Source organism: Galeopterus variegatus, unplaced genomic scaffold (genome assembly GCF_000696425.1).
Source record: "Galeopterus variegatus unplaced genomic scaffold, G_variegatus-3.0.2 Scaffold923, whole genome shotgun sequence".
NCBI classification, from domain to species: Eukaryota; Metazoa; Chordata; class Mammalia; order Dermoptera; family Cynocephalidae; genus Galeopterus; species Galeopterus variegatus.
In genome coordinates this window covers 211,394-229,621 of record NW_007727034.1, presented here as the reverse complement: position 1 = coordinate 229,621, position 18,228 = coordinate 211,394, and the positions used below count along the sequence as shown (strand labels likewise).

General features: G+C 36.0%; 1 protein-coding gene across 1 annotated transcript in view; it reads right to left on the bottom strand.

The window, feature by feature from the left end:
- The window catches only part of RABEP1 (rabaptin, RAB GTPase binding effector protein 1), an 82,672-nt gene that overhangs the window by 26,546 nt on the left and 37,898 nt on the right, over positions 1-18,228 (bottom strand). Inside the window, exons 4-7 of the mRNA XM_008573447.1 lie at positions 16,456-16,575; positions 8,395-8,530; positions 4,727-4,905; positions 1,887-2,018 (exon numbers count right to left, since the gene is read on the bottom strand). Of these exons, the coding sequence (XP_008571669.1) occupies positions 1,887-2,018; positions 4,727-4,905; positions 8,395-8,530; positions 16,456-16,575 (567 nt within the window). The remainder of the gene's footprint in view (positions 1-1,886; positions 2,019-4,726; positions 4,906-8,394; positions 8,531-16,455; positions 16,576-18,228) is intronic.

Genomic DNA, 18,228 nt, shown 5'->3' with positions numbered 1-18,228 from the left:
AAACTGCAAAATATCAGATCTAAAAGTCTAAAAAGGCGGGTTGGCCCGTGGCTCACTCGGGAGAGTGTGGTGCTGATAACACCAAGGCCACGGGTTCGGATCCCATATAGGGATGGCCGGTTAGTTCACTGGGTGAGCATGGCGCTGACAACACCAAGTCAAGGGTTAAGATCCCCTTACCGGTCATCTTTATAAAAAAATAAAATAAAATAAATAAATAAAAGTCTAAAAAGGCACTTCAAATGTTGGGAAATAATGTTATACACAATATATCATATAGATCTATTAAAACAGAATCAAAAATAAAAAAAATACTTCATTGTAAATCAAAATAAATAAATAAAAGTCTAAAAAGGCACTTCAAATGTTGGGAAATAATGTTATACAGAATATATCATATAGATCTATTAAAACAGAATCAAAAATAAAAAAAATACTTCATTGTAAATCACAACAAATCTCCCTTTCCTGTTTTCCTGCTCTTCAGACATTCCTGGACAGATGACTACATGATGCAAAAACCATGTAATATGTGGCTGTTTCCAAAAATTGAGCAATCCTCCTGGGAGTCTAACTATTACAAAAATGCACAGCAGAATTAGGCCAAGTGGACCTTAGTGTATGTTCCAAAACAAAGAATGTACAAAAACAACCACATCATACTTTTCAGTGTCCACCAAGATATTTTTTTACAGTTTTTTTTAAATGTCAAATAATCCATAAATAAGGAAATATAAGACAGCAGGAAGTAGATTATTCATGGCTCAGAGTAAATCTGCAAAGTAAATTGAAACATAATACTTTTGAAAGTGAAGAAAAGACTCTTATCCAATTTAACAGTGTAAACAAGGCATATATGCATGGAAATTAAGTAGATAGGTCTGGCTAAAGTGGACAGCAGTGGGTGAGACTAGAAGGCCTGTATCCCAAGCTAGGGACCTTAGTTTTTATCCTAAAGGCAATAAGAGAAGCATTTCCTTCATTACAGACAAAATATCAGCTTGAGCTCTGAATGATGAGTAGAAGGATTTCAGTATTCAGAAAAACAGGAGAAAAGCGTTCCAGCTGAAGGAACCAACAAACTAGGTGAAGAGCGTAGCACAAGATGACAACCAATATGGCTAAAGCAGAATACACTTTATGAAGGGCCTCAATTGTCTGAATGAGGAATTTGTACTTTATTATGTAGGTAATGGAAGTCAGTGGTGGTTTTTGAGAAGGGGAGTGGCCCAAACGCAAGCTGCATTAAAAAAATGAATGTGACAGTAATGCTGAGGGTGCAATGAAGGGGGACAGGCTGAAGACAGGAAACTCATTGAGGAGGCCCTTGCTACACTGTGGGTGAGAGGTGATGAGGCCACAGGAACACCACCTCACACCTGCCACCTCCCAGTCTCTCTACTATACCCATTCCCGTTGCCTAAAATGGTCTACCCTGCCTCATGGCAATCTGCCAAACCTCACCCACTGTTCCCAGGACTTAAGACCTAATCCTGATTAATACTCACATATATGCTATACAGAGTTAAGTGTTTCAACACTTTAGATAATCTCTTTTAAACAAAAAGCTCAAAGTATTAGCAACATTTATTATTCACTTCAAAAAAGATTTTGCAGACCCTATTTAAAGACTTCTAATGTACTCAATTTTATAAGTACTGGAAAAAAGATCTAATTATTTCAGACAGTGGATGAAACTGCAACATGTTTCAAGTAATGATGTCTATAATGCTGTAAAAATAACAAAATAAATATTGTCATTTTATCGAATTTTCAGCTAGTAGCTATGTACTCCCATATGAACACTGTAACTGACTGATGTACAAGTAAGCTGAAAACTCTGTGACACTGTGCATACAATAATTTTAATTATCAATTCATTTTACCTCTTCATTTGATAACTGGGCTAAAGATTCTTCTTGAGTTAAAGCACACACTACTGGTATTTTCACTTCTTCCTCGACATCTGTTTTTTTGTGATCCTTTCTCTTATTAAGTCTTTGTTGTTCATCATCCTCCTAAAAGTTAGGAAAAAACATATATTACCCAGGTAATCTGTACTTAATCATGTAGTTCTTTAACCACTCAGAACAAATAAGAAAGAGGAGAGCTTTATGATAAGAGAAAACTGGATACTTAAGCTTATATGTTTTGTAATCACATCTAATGGCCTCTGATCATGACAAAATCTTTTAATATCATAAGCACAAAGTAAGAACCCTGATTTAAAGAAAAAATCAGGAAGCAGCTTCCAAGAAAAGTATACTGTGTGAAAGTAAGGCAAAACAAAAGAAAGCAAACCACCCTCTCCAAATGATCCAAGAGAAGAAAATTTACATTGAAGATTCCTTCTGAGTGTTGCAGGAAAAAAATAGGAAAAAGTTGTTATGACACTACATTCATTAGAAACACGTACAAATTTATAAGAAATACAAAAGGAATGATGAAAGCTGATATGATAATTCATTCAACAAAGATGAATAAAATAACCTTCAATGCCCACAAAACAGTCTAGTGAGGATGGACAATTACAACACAAATAGGTACAAGGCTCTATAGAAGGAAAAAAATGACTGATTTCATCTCAGGAGCCAGCAAAGGGGGCCCAGAGGAGGTAACACTTCAGCTGGATATTGAACGATCAGTTAGATGAGTTGGCAGTTGCATGAGAGGAGACAGGCAAGGGTTCCAGGGAGAAAGGAGGCACATCCAAACAATGGAGGTGTGGAAGAGCAGGCTGTGGGGGATACTGAGTAATCTAACGTGACTGAAACGTGGGCAGGTTCATGAGAGGTGAAGAACATGGAGAAGAGAGGGATGATTAAATGCTTACAATCTGGAATCAGAGACTGGCTTATCCCTCAGTTCTGCCATTACCTCTCTCAGCCTGTTTCCTAATCTGTAACATAGGGATAATTCTATAGCCCCTACCACATATGGAGAGTTTTGTTTTGTTTTTTGTTTTGAGATAAAGCTTTATATGTAAAACCTTAGCACAATGCTAACACATAGTAAGAGCTCAATAAATGTTAATAAAGGCCTTAAATAACCATCATAGTGAAGTTTAGACTGTTTTAATGGGCAGCAGAGGAAGCATGATAAAATCCGTACTTCAGAATCTACATTGTTATGTTGACTGTGTCTACACACAATATCAATGAGTCAGAATTAAGAAACAGAAAAAGAAATTTTGAAAAGAAGAAAGTTCTGAAAAACTAAATCTAACCTAAATCACATAAGGCAATCTGAAATATTTCCTAAAATACCTGGAAAAGCAATGAACACTTTTATGTAGCTATCCTAGAGAAATATTTGCACACATACACAACATGGCAAAAGATATTAGCTGCAACACTATATGAGAGGACAAAAAAAGGAGGGGGAGGAGGACCATTTAAATGCCCACTACAAGGACAACGGCTAAATCAATTTTGGTACAATCATGCTACCAGTTAACAAGAATGAGATAGAATGATGTGAAAATACATCCAGGATAATGTTTATGGGAACAATAAGTTATGGAATAAAAACTTATAGTATGATATCAGTTGTATGGGAGAAAAAAAACCACCCTAAATATATGCCTGGAAATACACAAAACTGGTCTGGAAGACTCTCTACTAAACTGATAAAAGTATAGTTACTTCTGGAAAGGGGAGGTGTGGGAGATGTCAAGGGGGATTTTCAATGATCACTTTGTATTTGCTTTTTTTTTTTTCCTTTTTGTCTTTTTTACTGACCGGTAACGGGATCGCAACCCTCATGATCACTTTGTATTTGCTTTTTTTTTTTCCTTTTTGTCTTTTTTACTGACCGGTAACGGGATCGCAACCCTCGGTGTCGCGACCGCACCGGGGACCGGCAACGGGATCGCAACCCTCGGTGTTGCGCCCGCACCGAATGGGCCGGCCCACACTTTGTATTTACTTTAACATGAGAATGTATTTGTGTATTACTCATGTAATTTAAATAATTTTTTAAAAAGATAAGGAGAAGTCTGGCCCGTTAGCTCACTTGAGAGTGGTGCTGGTGACACCAAGGTCAAGAAGTCAGATCCCCTTACTGGCCAGCTGCCAAAAAATTAAATTAAATTAAATTAAAAGATAAGGAGAAAATAGGATCTTGGGTATGCAGCACTCTGGACACCTGCCTTTTCCTATCACTCATTCTCTCCATGCACATTTTGTCACGTTCTGATAAGGCTTTTAGAGCAATGTCACCAAAGATTTGACCTGGACAGATAAAACTCAGAAGCCCTAGGAAAAATGGACAGAACTGTAGAGAAAGATTTTCTCAGAAATATGCACTGTTGGGGCTCGCCCGTGGCTCACTCGGGAGAGTGTGGTGCTGCTAACACCAAGGCCACGGGTTCGGATCCCTATATAGGGATGGCCGGTTTGCTCACTTTGGTGAGCGTGGTGCTGACAACACCAAGTCAAGGGTTAAGATCCCCTTACCAGTCATCTTTTACAAAAATAAAAAAATATGCACTGTTGCATCCTGTAGTCTCTGAAGAGGATCATTTCTAAATCATTTTTCCCCCAGAAAAGGCCATATCTAAAGTTAAAAAACAAAACCCCTCAAATGCAGCTATTATATTTTCTAAAGTGGCACTTTGTTTCAGCTTCAGTCAATCTCTAACATACATAAGGTAATGCAATCACATGTGCGCGGAAGGGGGGAGCTTATTAACAAAGCAAACAAGTCCTACACAACTGCTATTCACCTGATCTTTCTTCTTCAATTCTTCAACTTGCCGGAGCTGTTCTGAAGTTAGCACAATCTCCATTCGCTGCATGTCTCTCATCAGCAAACGCTGAGACTCCAGAAACTGGTCATTGGCCTTTTGCCACGTATGTTTTAACTGGTTGTGTTGTTGTCGCTCTTGCTCCAAGAGATGGCAAACTGTTTAGAAACCCCCCAATCAAAAACACTGAATTTTAATGATAGGCAATTTCTTTAGCACAAGGCTACTAGACCAGGTCTGGCCAATAGTCCAGTCTGTCTGGGATTCTGCCCTTGACCGGCACCAAGAGGCAACCTATAGTTGAACATGGCAGCTATCCCCACACCATCTCTCTAAAGCAGATTCTCCCAAGTGTGCTCCTAGGAACATATGAAAAAAGATTTCTGTGATCAGTAAGTTTTAGAAACCCTGGGTTAAATAAATTTTTTAAAATTTCTTTACTGTACGACTTTGAGCTCAGGGTCTTAATTATGTCTGTTTCCTGGAAGCTTATATATAATACAGCATTTCCCTAATTTATTTATAAACACACATAACCCTTTTTCACAGTACAACTCAAATAAGTGTTCTAGGGAATACACTTTGGGAAACATTACTCTGAAGGCCAAATTGTGTTTAATACATTCTGATTATCTATCAACTAGGTATCCTTCCGGGGCCCATTTAGTTTTGACCTCTCAGGATAAGTCAAAGAATATTTGCGTGTATTGTTGACACTCATCAGCCCAGGCATCTTCTACCGAAAAAAGAACAGGTAGCATCATCTACCCACCCATGTATCCAGCCACCCAATACAGAAACCTGAGAGATGACTCATACTTCTGATTTCTCCTCACCCCAACACATTCACCTATGACAAAGACCTATTCTGTTTCCTCTGCAGAGGGACACATCTATCCTCTGGCTTCTGCCTTAGATCAGCTCTTATGTCTTGGACAGCTACAACAGTAGTTTTTTTATTCTTCCTGCCTTCAGGCTTGCCTTTTCTATGATATTCTTCACATTGCCATTAAATTCAACTTGTTAAAATGCAAAATTGATACTGTCACTCTCCAGTTTAAAACTGTTCAGAAAAGTCAGACATAAAAAGGCACATATTGTAAAATCCCATTCATATAAAAGTCCAGAATAGTTATATCTATTGAAACAGAAAGTGGATCAGTGGTTGCCAGGGGGCTGGAGGGAGGACAGATAGGAAGTAACTGAAAATGGGTACAGGATTTCTTTTTGAGGTAATAAATGTTCTAAATTAGATAGTGGTGATGATGCACAATTTTGTGAATAAATTAAAAACTACTGAATTATCCACTTTAAAGGGGTGAATTTCACGGCATGTGAATTATATCTCAATAGAGCTGTTATTTAATGGGGAAAAAAAAACCCTTCAGAGGATTCTTACTCTCCATATGTAAAGTCCACAATCCTTAATTAACACAAGGCCTCCATGATCTGGCCCAGGTCTACCACTCCAGCCTCACATTTTGCCCCCTGCCTGTGCATCCTAATTGTGCTTTTTGTACACTGTCTTACCTAGCTACATGCAAATGGCCCTGGATGCCATGCTCCTCCGACTACCCAACAAGTACCTACCCATCTTTCAAAACTCCACATAAGAACAACTTCTTTTAAGAAGCCTATCTGATCCTGGGACAAAAATAATCGATCATTCTTCATCAGTGGCACTGCTGCATCCTGACACAATTCCAAGCACAGTATCTATAATACGCAATTGTACTAATTTGGTTACATATCTAATTCCCCCAATTTAGGCTGTTAGTTACACAGCTGCTCAATTTTATGTCTTCGTTTCATTTAAAGACTATTTTTTGGTGTGAGTGTTTCAGTATAGAAATTACTCCCTCCTCCTCTTCATTTTAATTAACTTTCTCAGATACTTTTCCAGGTATATTGAGAAGGTCTGATAGTCTCAATGACTTACACTATTTCTGAAAGAGCTAGGGCACATAGTTTAAACAGAAATTCTATTTCTTTAGGACACCCTTTTAGAGTATGGGTGTCTTCTTGACTGTGACATCACATTTGAAAACTGTTTCCTGAAGGCCAAAGACCCACTCAAAGTTTGGGTTATTTTTATAACATTTTATGAAATAATTCTGTAGGCTTATATCATTTCAGCTTTCCATTAGAGTATTTGGGAGGAAAAAACTAACTCATATGCTAACCTAAATTGTTTATAGCTATAAACCACAGCACTTGATATACTTAAAAGTATTCACTGTAGTATTCTATGACCACAGTCCCAATCCTGCATGTAAAAATATGTTGCTAGTATAACCTACAACAAATATAAGATTACAAGGGTCTATATATTTGAATGAGGAAAAAAAGTTAGATCTTTATTTTCACTATTCTCTAACTAAAATTTATCATTTTCTTTGATTATAAAATGTAGGCAATAAACCACAGTGGCAAAACAATACCTATAACTTGGTCACCAAGGGAAATCAGATATTGTTGTATTTTATTACAAAAGTTGCAGATAAGGTAATATGTCATTTATGGTCATCACTACTTCAAAATTACAAAAGTTATTAAACCTGCTGCTAGACCTTGTTATTTAATATATTAATAAAATAGCATATTTATTACTATATAAGTCTGAAGGTTTTTAGGGTTGAAGGTTTTATATTTTGATAACTAATATAATTGGTTTCTTTTATAATCTTATGTATTAAAAAAAATTATTCTCAAAGAGCTTCATAAGACTGCCAAAGGAACCTATGACACAAACAAGTTAAGAACTCCAGGTATGCAGAAATCACTGGAGTAGTATTCCATGGTATAAAGGTTAGCACTCTGGACTCTGAAATCCCTGGAAAAATCAAAGATAAAAGTATGCTTTCATTTTAATGGAGAAAGGATCAGTCCTATTCCTCTATTCCTGGAAAACAGAGTCAATTTGTATAATACTCTGCTACCAGACTAGGAAAACCAAAATTGTCCCTTAAAACAGGGACAAATGTTACTTAGGCCTCCAGAATACACTGTCTGACCTCTCTGTCCCATTCTCACTTTTGCTAATCCACCTCCATCAAAATAGGTGTGGGGACAAAAGCAGTTTCAGTAGAAATTCCCAGTCTTCTTATCTTCCTGCCCAGAGCTCATGCCTTGTGAAGTTATAACTGAGGTCATGGAGGAAAGAGAAGCCATTAATAACCCAAGTATCTTTGTAGTCCTCACAACTTCAGCTTTTCATGAGGACATTCAAATTGACAACAAAGCTTAAATTTAAAAAACTTTTTAAAGGCTGACCTGTGGCTCACTTGGGAGAACATTGTGCGGACAACACCAAGCCAAGGGTTAAGATCCCCTTACTGGTCATCTTTTTTTAAAAACTTTTTTTGACATTCAAATTGACAACAAAGCTTAAATTTAAAAAACTTTTTAAAGGCTGACCTGTGGCTCACTTGGGAGAACATTGTGCTGACAACACCAAGCCAAGGGTTAAGATCCCCTTACTGGTCATCTTTTTTTAAAAACTTTTTTTAATTTAAAAAAAGCTTAAATTGAATCACTAACATGTTGCCTTAGTGTGTTAGGATTTGTTATTGTTATTAGTCAACATCAATTTTACTTACATAGCATTCTCAGGGACAGAAATAAAAATATACAGAACATATATTTACCTTCATGCAACTCTTTCCGCAGTTTCTCAGCATCTTCCTGTAGAACAGATTTCTGAGTATTTAAAACAGCTACGTACATCTCTAGATCAGTCCTACAAGATTTCTCAGCTTCTAGATAATGATTCAGTTCTTTAACCTGAAAAAAGATGCAGTTCTATTACACTGAAATGTACATCAGTTTTTCTATCATAGGTATAATGATGAGTTCTGGCTATGCCCTGAAAAAATTTACATTTACTCTTACAAATTTCTATCTACAAAAAACTAACACTTGAAATTTTAAATTATAAAACAAATACATACTTACTATAGAAAATTGGGAAAATACCACAATTAATAGTAGATGTTATCCATAGCCACATCACCAGAGTAAATACACAACTGAAATTGCACATAAGTTTTGTACCTTGGTTTTTAAAAAGGTAGTTCCACTTTGCCTTCCCGGAGCAACATAAGCATGTGCCTGTTTTATCCCATACACAATGACACCAGGTATGTTTTGTTTTTTCAAACAGTAATTGATTGCTAAGAATAAAAGTGGTACCATACTCTTGTAAGTTTGCCTTTGTAATCCAAACGTCTTAAATTTATAAAAAGAAGACATTTTCACAGACACATATATTCATGGAAGTTAAAAAAGAGGAAGTCCTGATGGGAAAAATAACTGGTTTCACACTGTAGAGACACAAACTTGAAGGCAAGTACAGAATACTTTTTAAAACTCGCATCTTTTTAAAAAATGCTTTATTTCTGTTAAACAATTAACTGTAATATTCAGAATATTAACAATACAGCCTAATATTTAAAAGCTAAAACCAAAATAAATGTAATCCTACCACAGCAAACCTAGGATTACAAAGTCACTTGTTTTACCCTATCTTATAAAATTGTCCATCCTAAATTCTAACCATTTAGTTAACTTTCAACTTTTTCAAATGGTTATGTCTAATTTCACGTTCAAGGTCATTTTATCTTCCTAGTTCTTCAAACTTAAAATAGCTGGCCTTTCTGTTTTCAGTTACCTTTACTCCTAGACCATTATATACAATACTATTCAGAGACTAAGATACTTATTTAGGCTGCCATTTGATGCTTCACTGGAGGTTGTCAGCCACCATAAGATACTAACCAAGCATGGCAAAGTGCTGACTATTGTGAGGCACTTTCCCTAACATCTGGAGAGGGTGAGAATTCAGCTGCTGGTAACAGAGTGTCAACATGGCAGATATTAAATGGGGCATATAACCACTAATTCTACCAGCTATTACTTCTTAGGATAAACATTTGATTCAATTAATAGTTAATGAATTTCTAACATTCAAAAGCTATTAAGCAGAACTCCAGGAAGATGATGGCACAGTATTCGAATTTCCTTAAATTCTACACCCAGTAACTACTCAAACCAAAAACACATGAACACCTACAAAAACCCAGGTCCAAGAGAGGGTGGGGACAAACTACTGAAAGCTACCTATCAAGAAAATCTTATACGGTATCAGCATCTATGCAGGAGAAAGTAGAGGGAAGCAACAAGGTTGCTTCCCAAGAACCCCAAGAGTTAACTGGGGGTCCAATTTGATGACAGCAGCTGAAACTGAGAGGAGTTTAACATAACCCAATAATGCATGAATGCAACAAATTTGTTCTGTCAGACAACCTGGTTGGGATAAAATGGTACCCCACTTTCATTTGCATTTTCCTGATTTCTTGTATGGTTGAATATCCTTTTACATTCCTTGACTACTCTGGTTCCTCTTTTGTGAATGGCTCATTCACGTACTTTACCTGTTTTTCTATTGAGCTATTTGTCACTTATGAACCTGGCAATTTTTATTAATTTGGGATATTAATTTTTTGTCAGGTATATGAAATATAGATATCTTCTCAGTCTGCAGCTTCTCTCTCCAACTTTTTGTAGTATCTTTTAACAAGGAAGTTTATATTCTAATGTAGACAAATTTGCCAAATTTATTTTCATAGTCAATATTTTCATCGTAAGAAATTTCTTTTGTACCCCCAACATCATATTCTCTTTACTTTTGATTCTTAGGTTTTAAATTCACTGAAATTAATTTTTGAAAAGTACAAGGTAGAAATCCAATTTCAATTTGTTGAAAAGCAAAGTTTTTTACCAACCCATTCTTGCCTCACTGATTTGTAATGCCACTTGTCATATATCAAATTTCCACATACATATGGGTCTACTTTAAAGTACAAGGTAGAAATCCAATTTCAATTTGTTGAAAAGCAAAGTTTTTTACCAACCCATTCTTTCCTCACTGATTTGTAATGCCACTTGTCATATATCAAATTTCCACATACATATGGGTCTACTTCTGGGCTCTCTATTCTATTTCATTGGTCCATTTGTTTATCTTTAAACCAATAACAAACTATCTTAATTATTGTAGATTTACTATAAGTCTTATTATCCCCACATTGTCTTCTTCAAAAATTCACTAGGTATATTTCTGATCCTTTGTTTCTCTGCATGAATTCTAGGATCTAATTATTAAGTTCCTTACTAAACTCTATAGAATTTTGAGTGGAATTCCAAATTTATAGATTGATTTCAGGATTACTACCTGCTTTATAATGCTCTGTCTTTTCATTCAGGAACACACATACATGTATTCAGGTCTTCACTTATAATGTATTATATAAAGATCTTGCCCATTTTTGTTTAGATACAAGGGTACTTCAAAAAGTTGGTGAAAAAGTAGAATTGGCAGTAAAACTAATCTTCCACGAACTTTCTGAAGTACCCTCATCTGTTCTTGGGTAACTTATGGAATGTTTTTGCTATTATCAATGGGATCTTTCTTCCCCATTACATTCTTCAATTGGATATTTCTGAAGTATAGAAAAACTATTATTTTTGTATGTTGATCTTATTGAAACAAATTTCAACTTGTTGAACTCTTATTAGGTCTAATAATCTGTTGTACATTCTCTAGCTTTTCTACGTAGACAACCAAATCGGTTTCAAGGCTTCCTTTCAAGTTCTTAGGTCTCATTTTTTAAATCTTGTCTTTCTGTACCGTCCAGGATCACAAAAACAACCAAAACAGAATTACTGAGCACAGGTCTCCACCCAATATTCCCATCATTAATGGTAGATATGGCTGCTAAACATTCATCATTAATTATGTTTTCTAAAGGTTTAATAAACAGCCCTTGGCTGGCCCATTAGCTCCATTGGTTAGAGCATGGTATTTACCAAGGTCAGGGGTTTGGATCCCCATAAAGGCCTACTTCCAATAAATAAATAAATACCCCTTTATTAAGTTAATGAGTATTTAAATTTATCAAATGCTTTTCTGAATCCAAAATGAATATATTGCTCTTATCCTACAATCTTTTTATGTGGCACATCACAATAATAGATTTTCTGGTCATTTACCATCCTTAAATTCCTGGGAATATACCCTACTTGGTCATGATGTGTTTTCTTTTCAGCTTTGTTTTGGTTTTCTTTAGCTATGATGTTGAACATTTTTGTTTCTGTATTCCTAAGTGAGACACATCTTTGATTTTTTCTTTCTTTTTTTTTTTTGCACTAGCCAGTACAGGAATCCGAACCCTTGACCTTAGGGTTTAAAAGCTGTGCTCTAACCAACTGAGCTAACCAGACAGCCCGATTTTCTTTTCTTATACTACCTTTCTATGTGTTTGTTGATTTGCAATAAAGATCTACTAGTTTCATAAAAAGACTTGGAGAGCTTTTTCTCTTTTTCTATTCTCTGACAGTTTGTAAAATATAAGGATTATCTCTTTACAGAGGGCTTGGAAAAACTTGCCCACAAACCCAACTGAGTCTAATGTCTTTTCAGGAAACAAGACAGGAGAAAGAAAGATTCTGACTCTAGATTCACTTCCTGTAATAATTACTGACTACTTTAGCTTTCCTAAGAAAGCTCGAGGTGAAATCAAGGTGTCAGTGGGCAAAAAAAAAAACAGGGACAATTCTGGCTAATTATTTTTTAATAAAAACTTTCTCTTCATCTATTTTCAAATTTATTGGTGTGACACTAAGCTCAGGGACAATTCTAATTATTTTTTAATAAAAACTTTCTCTTCATCTATTTTCAAATTTATTGGTGTGACACTATTAATAGTATTTATCATTTTTAAATCTCTACTAATTTGTAGTTATGTCCCTTGGTTCATTTCTAATGACTGGAATTTTTTTTCTCCTTCTTCCTGGTCTTATTAGAGATTTTTCTACTGTTTTTTTTTTCCATATTTTTCATTATGTTGATACTCTCTACTGCTCTTTTTCTTTTCTATTTCACTGATTTCTGCTTTTATTTGTATTACTTCCTTACTTTTGTTTTCAGTTTGTACTGAAATGTTTGTACTTTTTTTTAGATTTTGGAGTTAAATATTCACATCATTACATTTTGTAATTACTTTATCCATGAGTTATCTTTTTCTATTTCTACACATTTTATTTTAATCATCATTTTATTGTAAATAATTGGATAACCTGTGGTCAGAGAATTGGGTCTGTATAACATCAATTCTTCAAAATTTGTTGACATTTCCTTTGTGACCTTATTATGAAAAATATAATGTATCTAAAAATAATAACACTTTGTCCCACATACTATGCTAAGTATTTATATGTATTAACTTATATAATCTTTATAATAGCCCTATGAGGCAGGTAGCCTTACCATCCTCATTTTACAGTTGAGAAAACCAAAGTAAGATTAAGTAATTAGCTCGAGGTCACCCAGGCTACTAAATGCTGAGCTCTTAACTACTATGCTTTACTACTATATAAAATACCATCTATTTCTTGGGATCAGAGTTCTTTGTATCTATTAGATCCAAATTATTGACCTACAAGGTCAAGGGGTTGGTTCCCTGGGCTGCCCAGTGCCAAAATTAATGAATTAATTAATTAATTAACCTGATTGTTCAAAACTCCAATAGACCTAATATTTTTCTCTGCTTACGCTCGTTAAGTCAATTTAAATCTCCTACTATAATTGAAAACGTCAATTTCTCCTTGTAATTGTCATTTTTTTAGTTCATATATTTCCAGGTGTATTGGATTAAATTGTGTCACCCCAAAACTCACTGAAGCCTGAATTGTGTCCCCCAAGTTTTATGTATAAGAAACTTAGCCTCCACTGTGACTGTTAAGAGGGTGGGAAATCCTATTATGGTAATTGAAAGGTGGAGCCTTGAAAAGGTGGTTGGATTGTAGGACCATGCAGTAGTGAATGGATTAAAAATGGTGGTCAGGGGCCGAGCCCGTGGCGCACTCGGGAGAGTGCGGCGCTAGGAGCACAGCAGCACTCCCGCTGCAGGTTCGGACCCTATATAGGGATGACCGGTGCGCTCACAGTTCTCACTGGCTGAGCGCAGTGCGGCAGGTCTCAAAAAAAAAAAAAAAAAAAATGGTGGTCAGGGGTGTGGTTCTGAGGGCTTTAAAAGAAGAGGAGGGTCTGTCTTTCTCTCTGCTTCCACCATCTTGCAATGTGAGACCCATGGGTCATTGTCACCACCACCAAATGTGTTCCTTGGACTTTGGATTTCCCAGCCTCAGAAACTGTAAGCAAAAATTTCATTTTCTTCATAAATTACCCAGTTCCAAGTATTTTGTTATAAGCAACACAGACAGACCATCATTGTTATATCTTATTGATGAACTGTTTATTAGAAAGGGTCCCTCTTTATCTCTATTAGTTCTTTTTTCCCTTATACAATTGTTTGATATTACACTTGCTATATCAGCTTCCTTTTAGTTAGAATTTACATGGTGTATCTTTTTCCCTTTATTTTCAATCTTACCTTGTGGTTTTACTTTAGGTGAATCTCTTATAAGCAGTATATGAGGGGTCCTCAAGAAGTTCATGGAAAATGCATATTATAAAAAAACTACGCATGAATTTCAAAAGTTTTCTGCACTAAAATGAACTCATACTGACTTGCTATAACATGTCTGAATAGTATCTAGTTTAAGGCATTAAGAAGGATAAAACATCAGTTTGAAAAGAGTCCCCATACCAGCCAGCTGCCCCCCCCAAAAAAAAAAAGGAAAGAAAGAAAGAAAAAAAAGAACCCCTTCATCATCAATCAAACAACATGAATTCTGCTAAAATTGAAGCAAGAACAAACATCAAATTTATGGTGAGGCTTGGGTGGAAGAATGGTGAAATCACTGATGTTTTACACAAGGATTATGTGGATAATTCCCCACGGAAATCAGCAGTTTACAAAGGGAGAACTCATTTTAAGAATGAATTAGACTATGCTGAATATGAAGCCTACAGCAGCAGGCCATCCACATCAATTTGCAAGGAAAAAAAATCAAACTTGTCCGTGCCCTAGTTGAAGAAGACCAACAATTATCAGCAGAAACAACAGCCAACACCACAGATATCTCAACCAGTTCAGCTCACACAATTCTAACTGAAAAACTGCAGTCAAGCAAACTTTCTGCTCAAGGGGTGCCAAAACTGCTGCATCCAGATCACCTGCAGACAAGCAGAACTTTCAATGGATATTTTAAACAAGTGGGATCAAGATCCTGAAGGATTTTTTTGACGAATTGTAACAGGAGATGAAACAGGGCTTTATTAGTACGATCTTGAAGACAAAGCACAATCAAAGCCATGGCTACCAAGAGGTGGAAGTGCTCCAGTCAAAGCAAAGACAGACCAGTCAAGAGCAAAGGTCATGGCAACAGTTTTGGGGGATGCTCAAGGGATTCTGTTTGTTGACTTTCTGGAGAGCCAAAGAACAATAACATCTGCTCATTAAGAGAGTGTTTTGAGGGCCGGCCCGGTGGCGCACTGGAGAGTGCGCCGCTTGGGAGCGTGATGGCGCTCCCGCCAAGGGTTCAGATCCCATGTGGAGACTGGTTCCCACTCACTGGCTGAGCGTGGTGCGGGCACAACACCAAGGGTTGCGATCCCGTTGCCGGTCCCGGTACAGGCGCGACACCGAGGGTTGTGATCCCGTTACCGGTCAGTAAAAAAGACAAAAAGGAAAAAAAAAAAAAAAGAGAGAGTGTTTTGAGAAAGTCAGCCAAAGCTTTAGCAGAAAAACACCCAGGAAAACTTCACCACAGAATCCTTCTCCACAAGGACAATGCTCCTGCTCATTCCTCTCATCAAACAAGTACAATTGTGCAAGAGTTGCCATGGGAAATCATCATCCAGCAGGCATCCACTTTACAGTCCTGATTTGGCCCCTTCTGATTTAGTTTCCTAATCTTAAAAAATCTGTAAAGGGCACACATTTTTATTCAGTTAATAGTGTAAAAAAGACTACATTGACATGGTCAATTTTCCAGGACCCTCAGTTCTTTAAGGATGGACTACATGGCTGACATCATCACTCACAAAAGTGTCTTGAACATGATGGAGATTATGTTGAGAAATAAAATTTATATATATTTTTTATTTTTATCTTTTAATTCCATTTTTCCACAAACTTTTTGAAGTCCACTCATAAAGTTAGATTTTTTAAGTCCAATTTGATAATCTCTTTCAGTAGGTGAGAATTAGTTTACAGTTATTAGAATTAGTAATACATTCCCATTATTTCTACATTCCTATTTAGTCCTTTTGTTTACCTTTTTTCATTGTTTCATTCTTTCTCTCCTACTTTCTTTTAATTATTAAACTTTTCAACATTCCCTTTGCATTTGCTCTGCTGTGTCCTTATGGCCAACAAAATTCAGCCATACTGTAGCTACATCATCTCTAAGGTATCGAATGTGAGGCTGGCATCAGAAAACAAAGTCACCTTTGAACAGTTTATTTTCCTTGATAAGAAAAAGAATGAGATCAGGTCTCATTTTGATAAGAAAATGAACATTAACTGTGTGACAAAGTAGCCACTTGTGATAAAACATCATTATTGTGATTATTTAAAGTATCCATAAGGGCAAAATCATCTCAAAGCAATTTTTTGAATTTTAAAGAAAGGTTCTTAAGATGCATAATCTAAATTATAGTTTTTCCCCCTTACTGATTCTAATTTTGTTACGGCATTAGGGCAGAATCTTGGGTTTCAAGCAAATAGATTATGTTTCACAACCTTTGAGGCCTCCAGCTCTTTAATCTTGTCTTCAGCCTCTGTCAGTTTATCTTTCAAAGCTGCAATTTCCTTCTCCATGGGCATCACAACAGACCGAAGTTTTTCAGCATCCTCTTGGGCCTATGGTCAAAAAGAATTAAATGCTACAACGTACTCATTTATTCCTTTTCTAAGAAACTCTGACGCATCCATTTGCAAAAAATCAGTATAACAAATAACTCTACCCTTCACTATAGTAGTATTTTAAAAGGTGCACTACTTTGAATGTCAAGTCATAATAAGAGCTTCCCCAAATATTCCATTTAGAATTTGGGAGTAAGTAAGAAAATGGATTCACTATGAAAAATCTGACTCCAGTTAAGAGAGTAATTGAGTTAGGAAAAATCCCACATATAAAAGGAAATATACACAATAATTTTTACAATCCCTTTTTACTAAGTTAATGAGACCATAATTTCTGATGAATATTGGAAAGAGTGATTATACTTTAAACACACAAAATAGAACAGTGAGGGCTGGCCCGTGGCTCACTTGGGAGAGAGAGTGTGGTGCTGACAACACCAAGTCAAGGGTTAAGATCCCCTTACCAGTCATCTTTCACAAAAAAAAAAAAAAAAAAAAAAAATAGAACAACGTATTTTCTAAAATTTTAGAAAATTATGTTGCTATAAAAAGGCTTCCATACAATTAAACAGAGTACTTTATTTTTTGCCAAGTGCTGACTCCAATTACATAAACAGAGTACCTTAAATTACTACCTTACTTTTTTCAGCATATCAAAGAGTATGTGCACTCCCATGTTTATTGCAGCACAATAGCCAAGATAGGGAATCAACCTAAGTGTCCAACAACAGATGAACGGATAAAGAAAATGTGGTATTTATACACAATAGAAGACTACTCAGCCATAAAAAAATAATGAAATCCTGTCATTCACAGCAACATGGATGAGCTAAGAGAGCATTACATAAACCAGGAACAGAAAGAGAAATACCACACATTCTCACTCATATGTGGAAGCTAATTAAGAAAGTTGATTGCATAGAAATAGAGTAGAATGGTGGTTACCAGAGGCCTGTAAGGATAGGGTGGATATTGAGAAGCTGGTTAATGGATACAAAATTACAGCTAGATAGGAGGAATAAAATCTAGTGTTCTAAAGCAGTGTGGTGTAACTACAATTAACAACAATTTACAGTATACCTTCAGTAAGCTAGAACAGAGGATTTTGCACCCAACACAAAGAAATGATAAGTGTTGAGGTAGGGCTATCAGGGTTTCAAGGGAGGAGGACCGGATGAATAGATAAGGCACAGAAGATTTTTAGGACAGTGAAACTATTCTGTATGATAATATAATGGTGAATACTTCACATTATGCACTTGGCAAAACCAATGGAACTATGCAACACAAAGCGAACCCTAATGTAAACTTATTTATAATTTTATCGAGTTTGGTTCATAAATGTAATAAATGTACCACACTAATATGTTAATAATAGGAGAAACTGTATATGTATAGGGGGTACGTGAAGCGTCTGTACTTTCTGCTCAATTTTTCTGTAAACCTAAAACTGCTATAAAAATAACGTCTATCACTTAAAAATTTTTTCCTTTTTAATATCTAAATGCAACAAACTCAAAGAATGACCCCTAAAACTATCACAGTTTTCCAAATTCCATCCTCAAAAACATGGATTAAAAGGAAACCACTATGGGCCGGCCCGGTGGCGCACTGGATAGTGCGCCGCTTGGGAAGCGCGGCGGCGCTCCC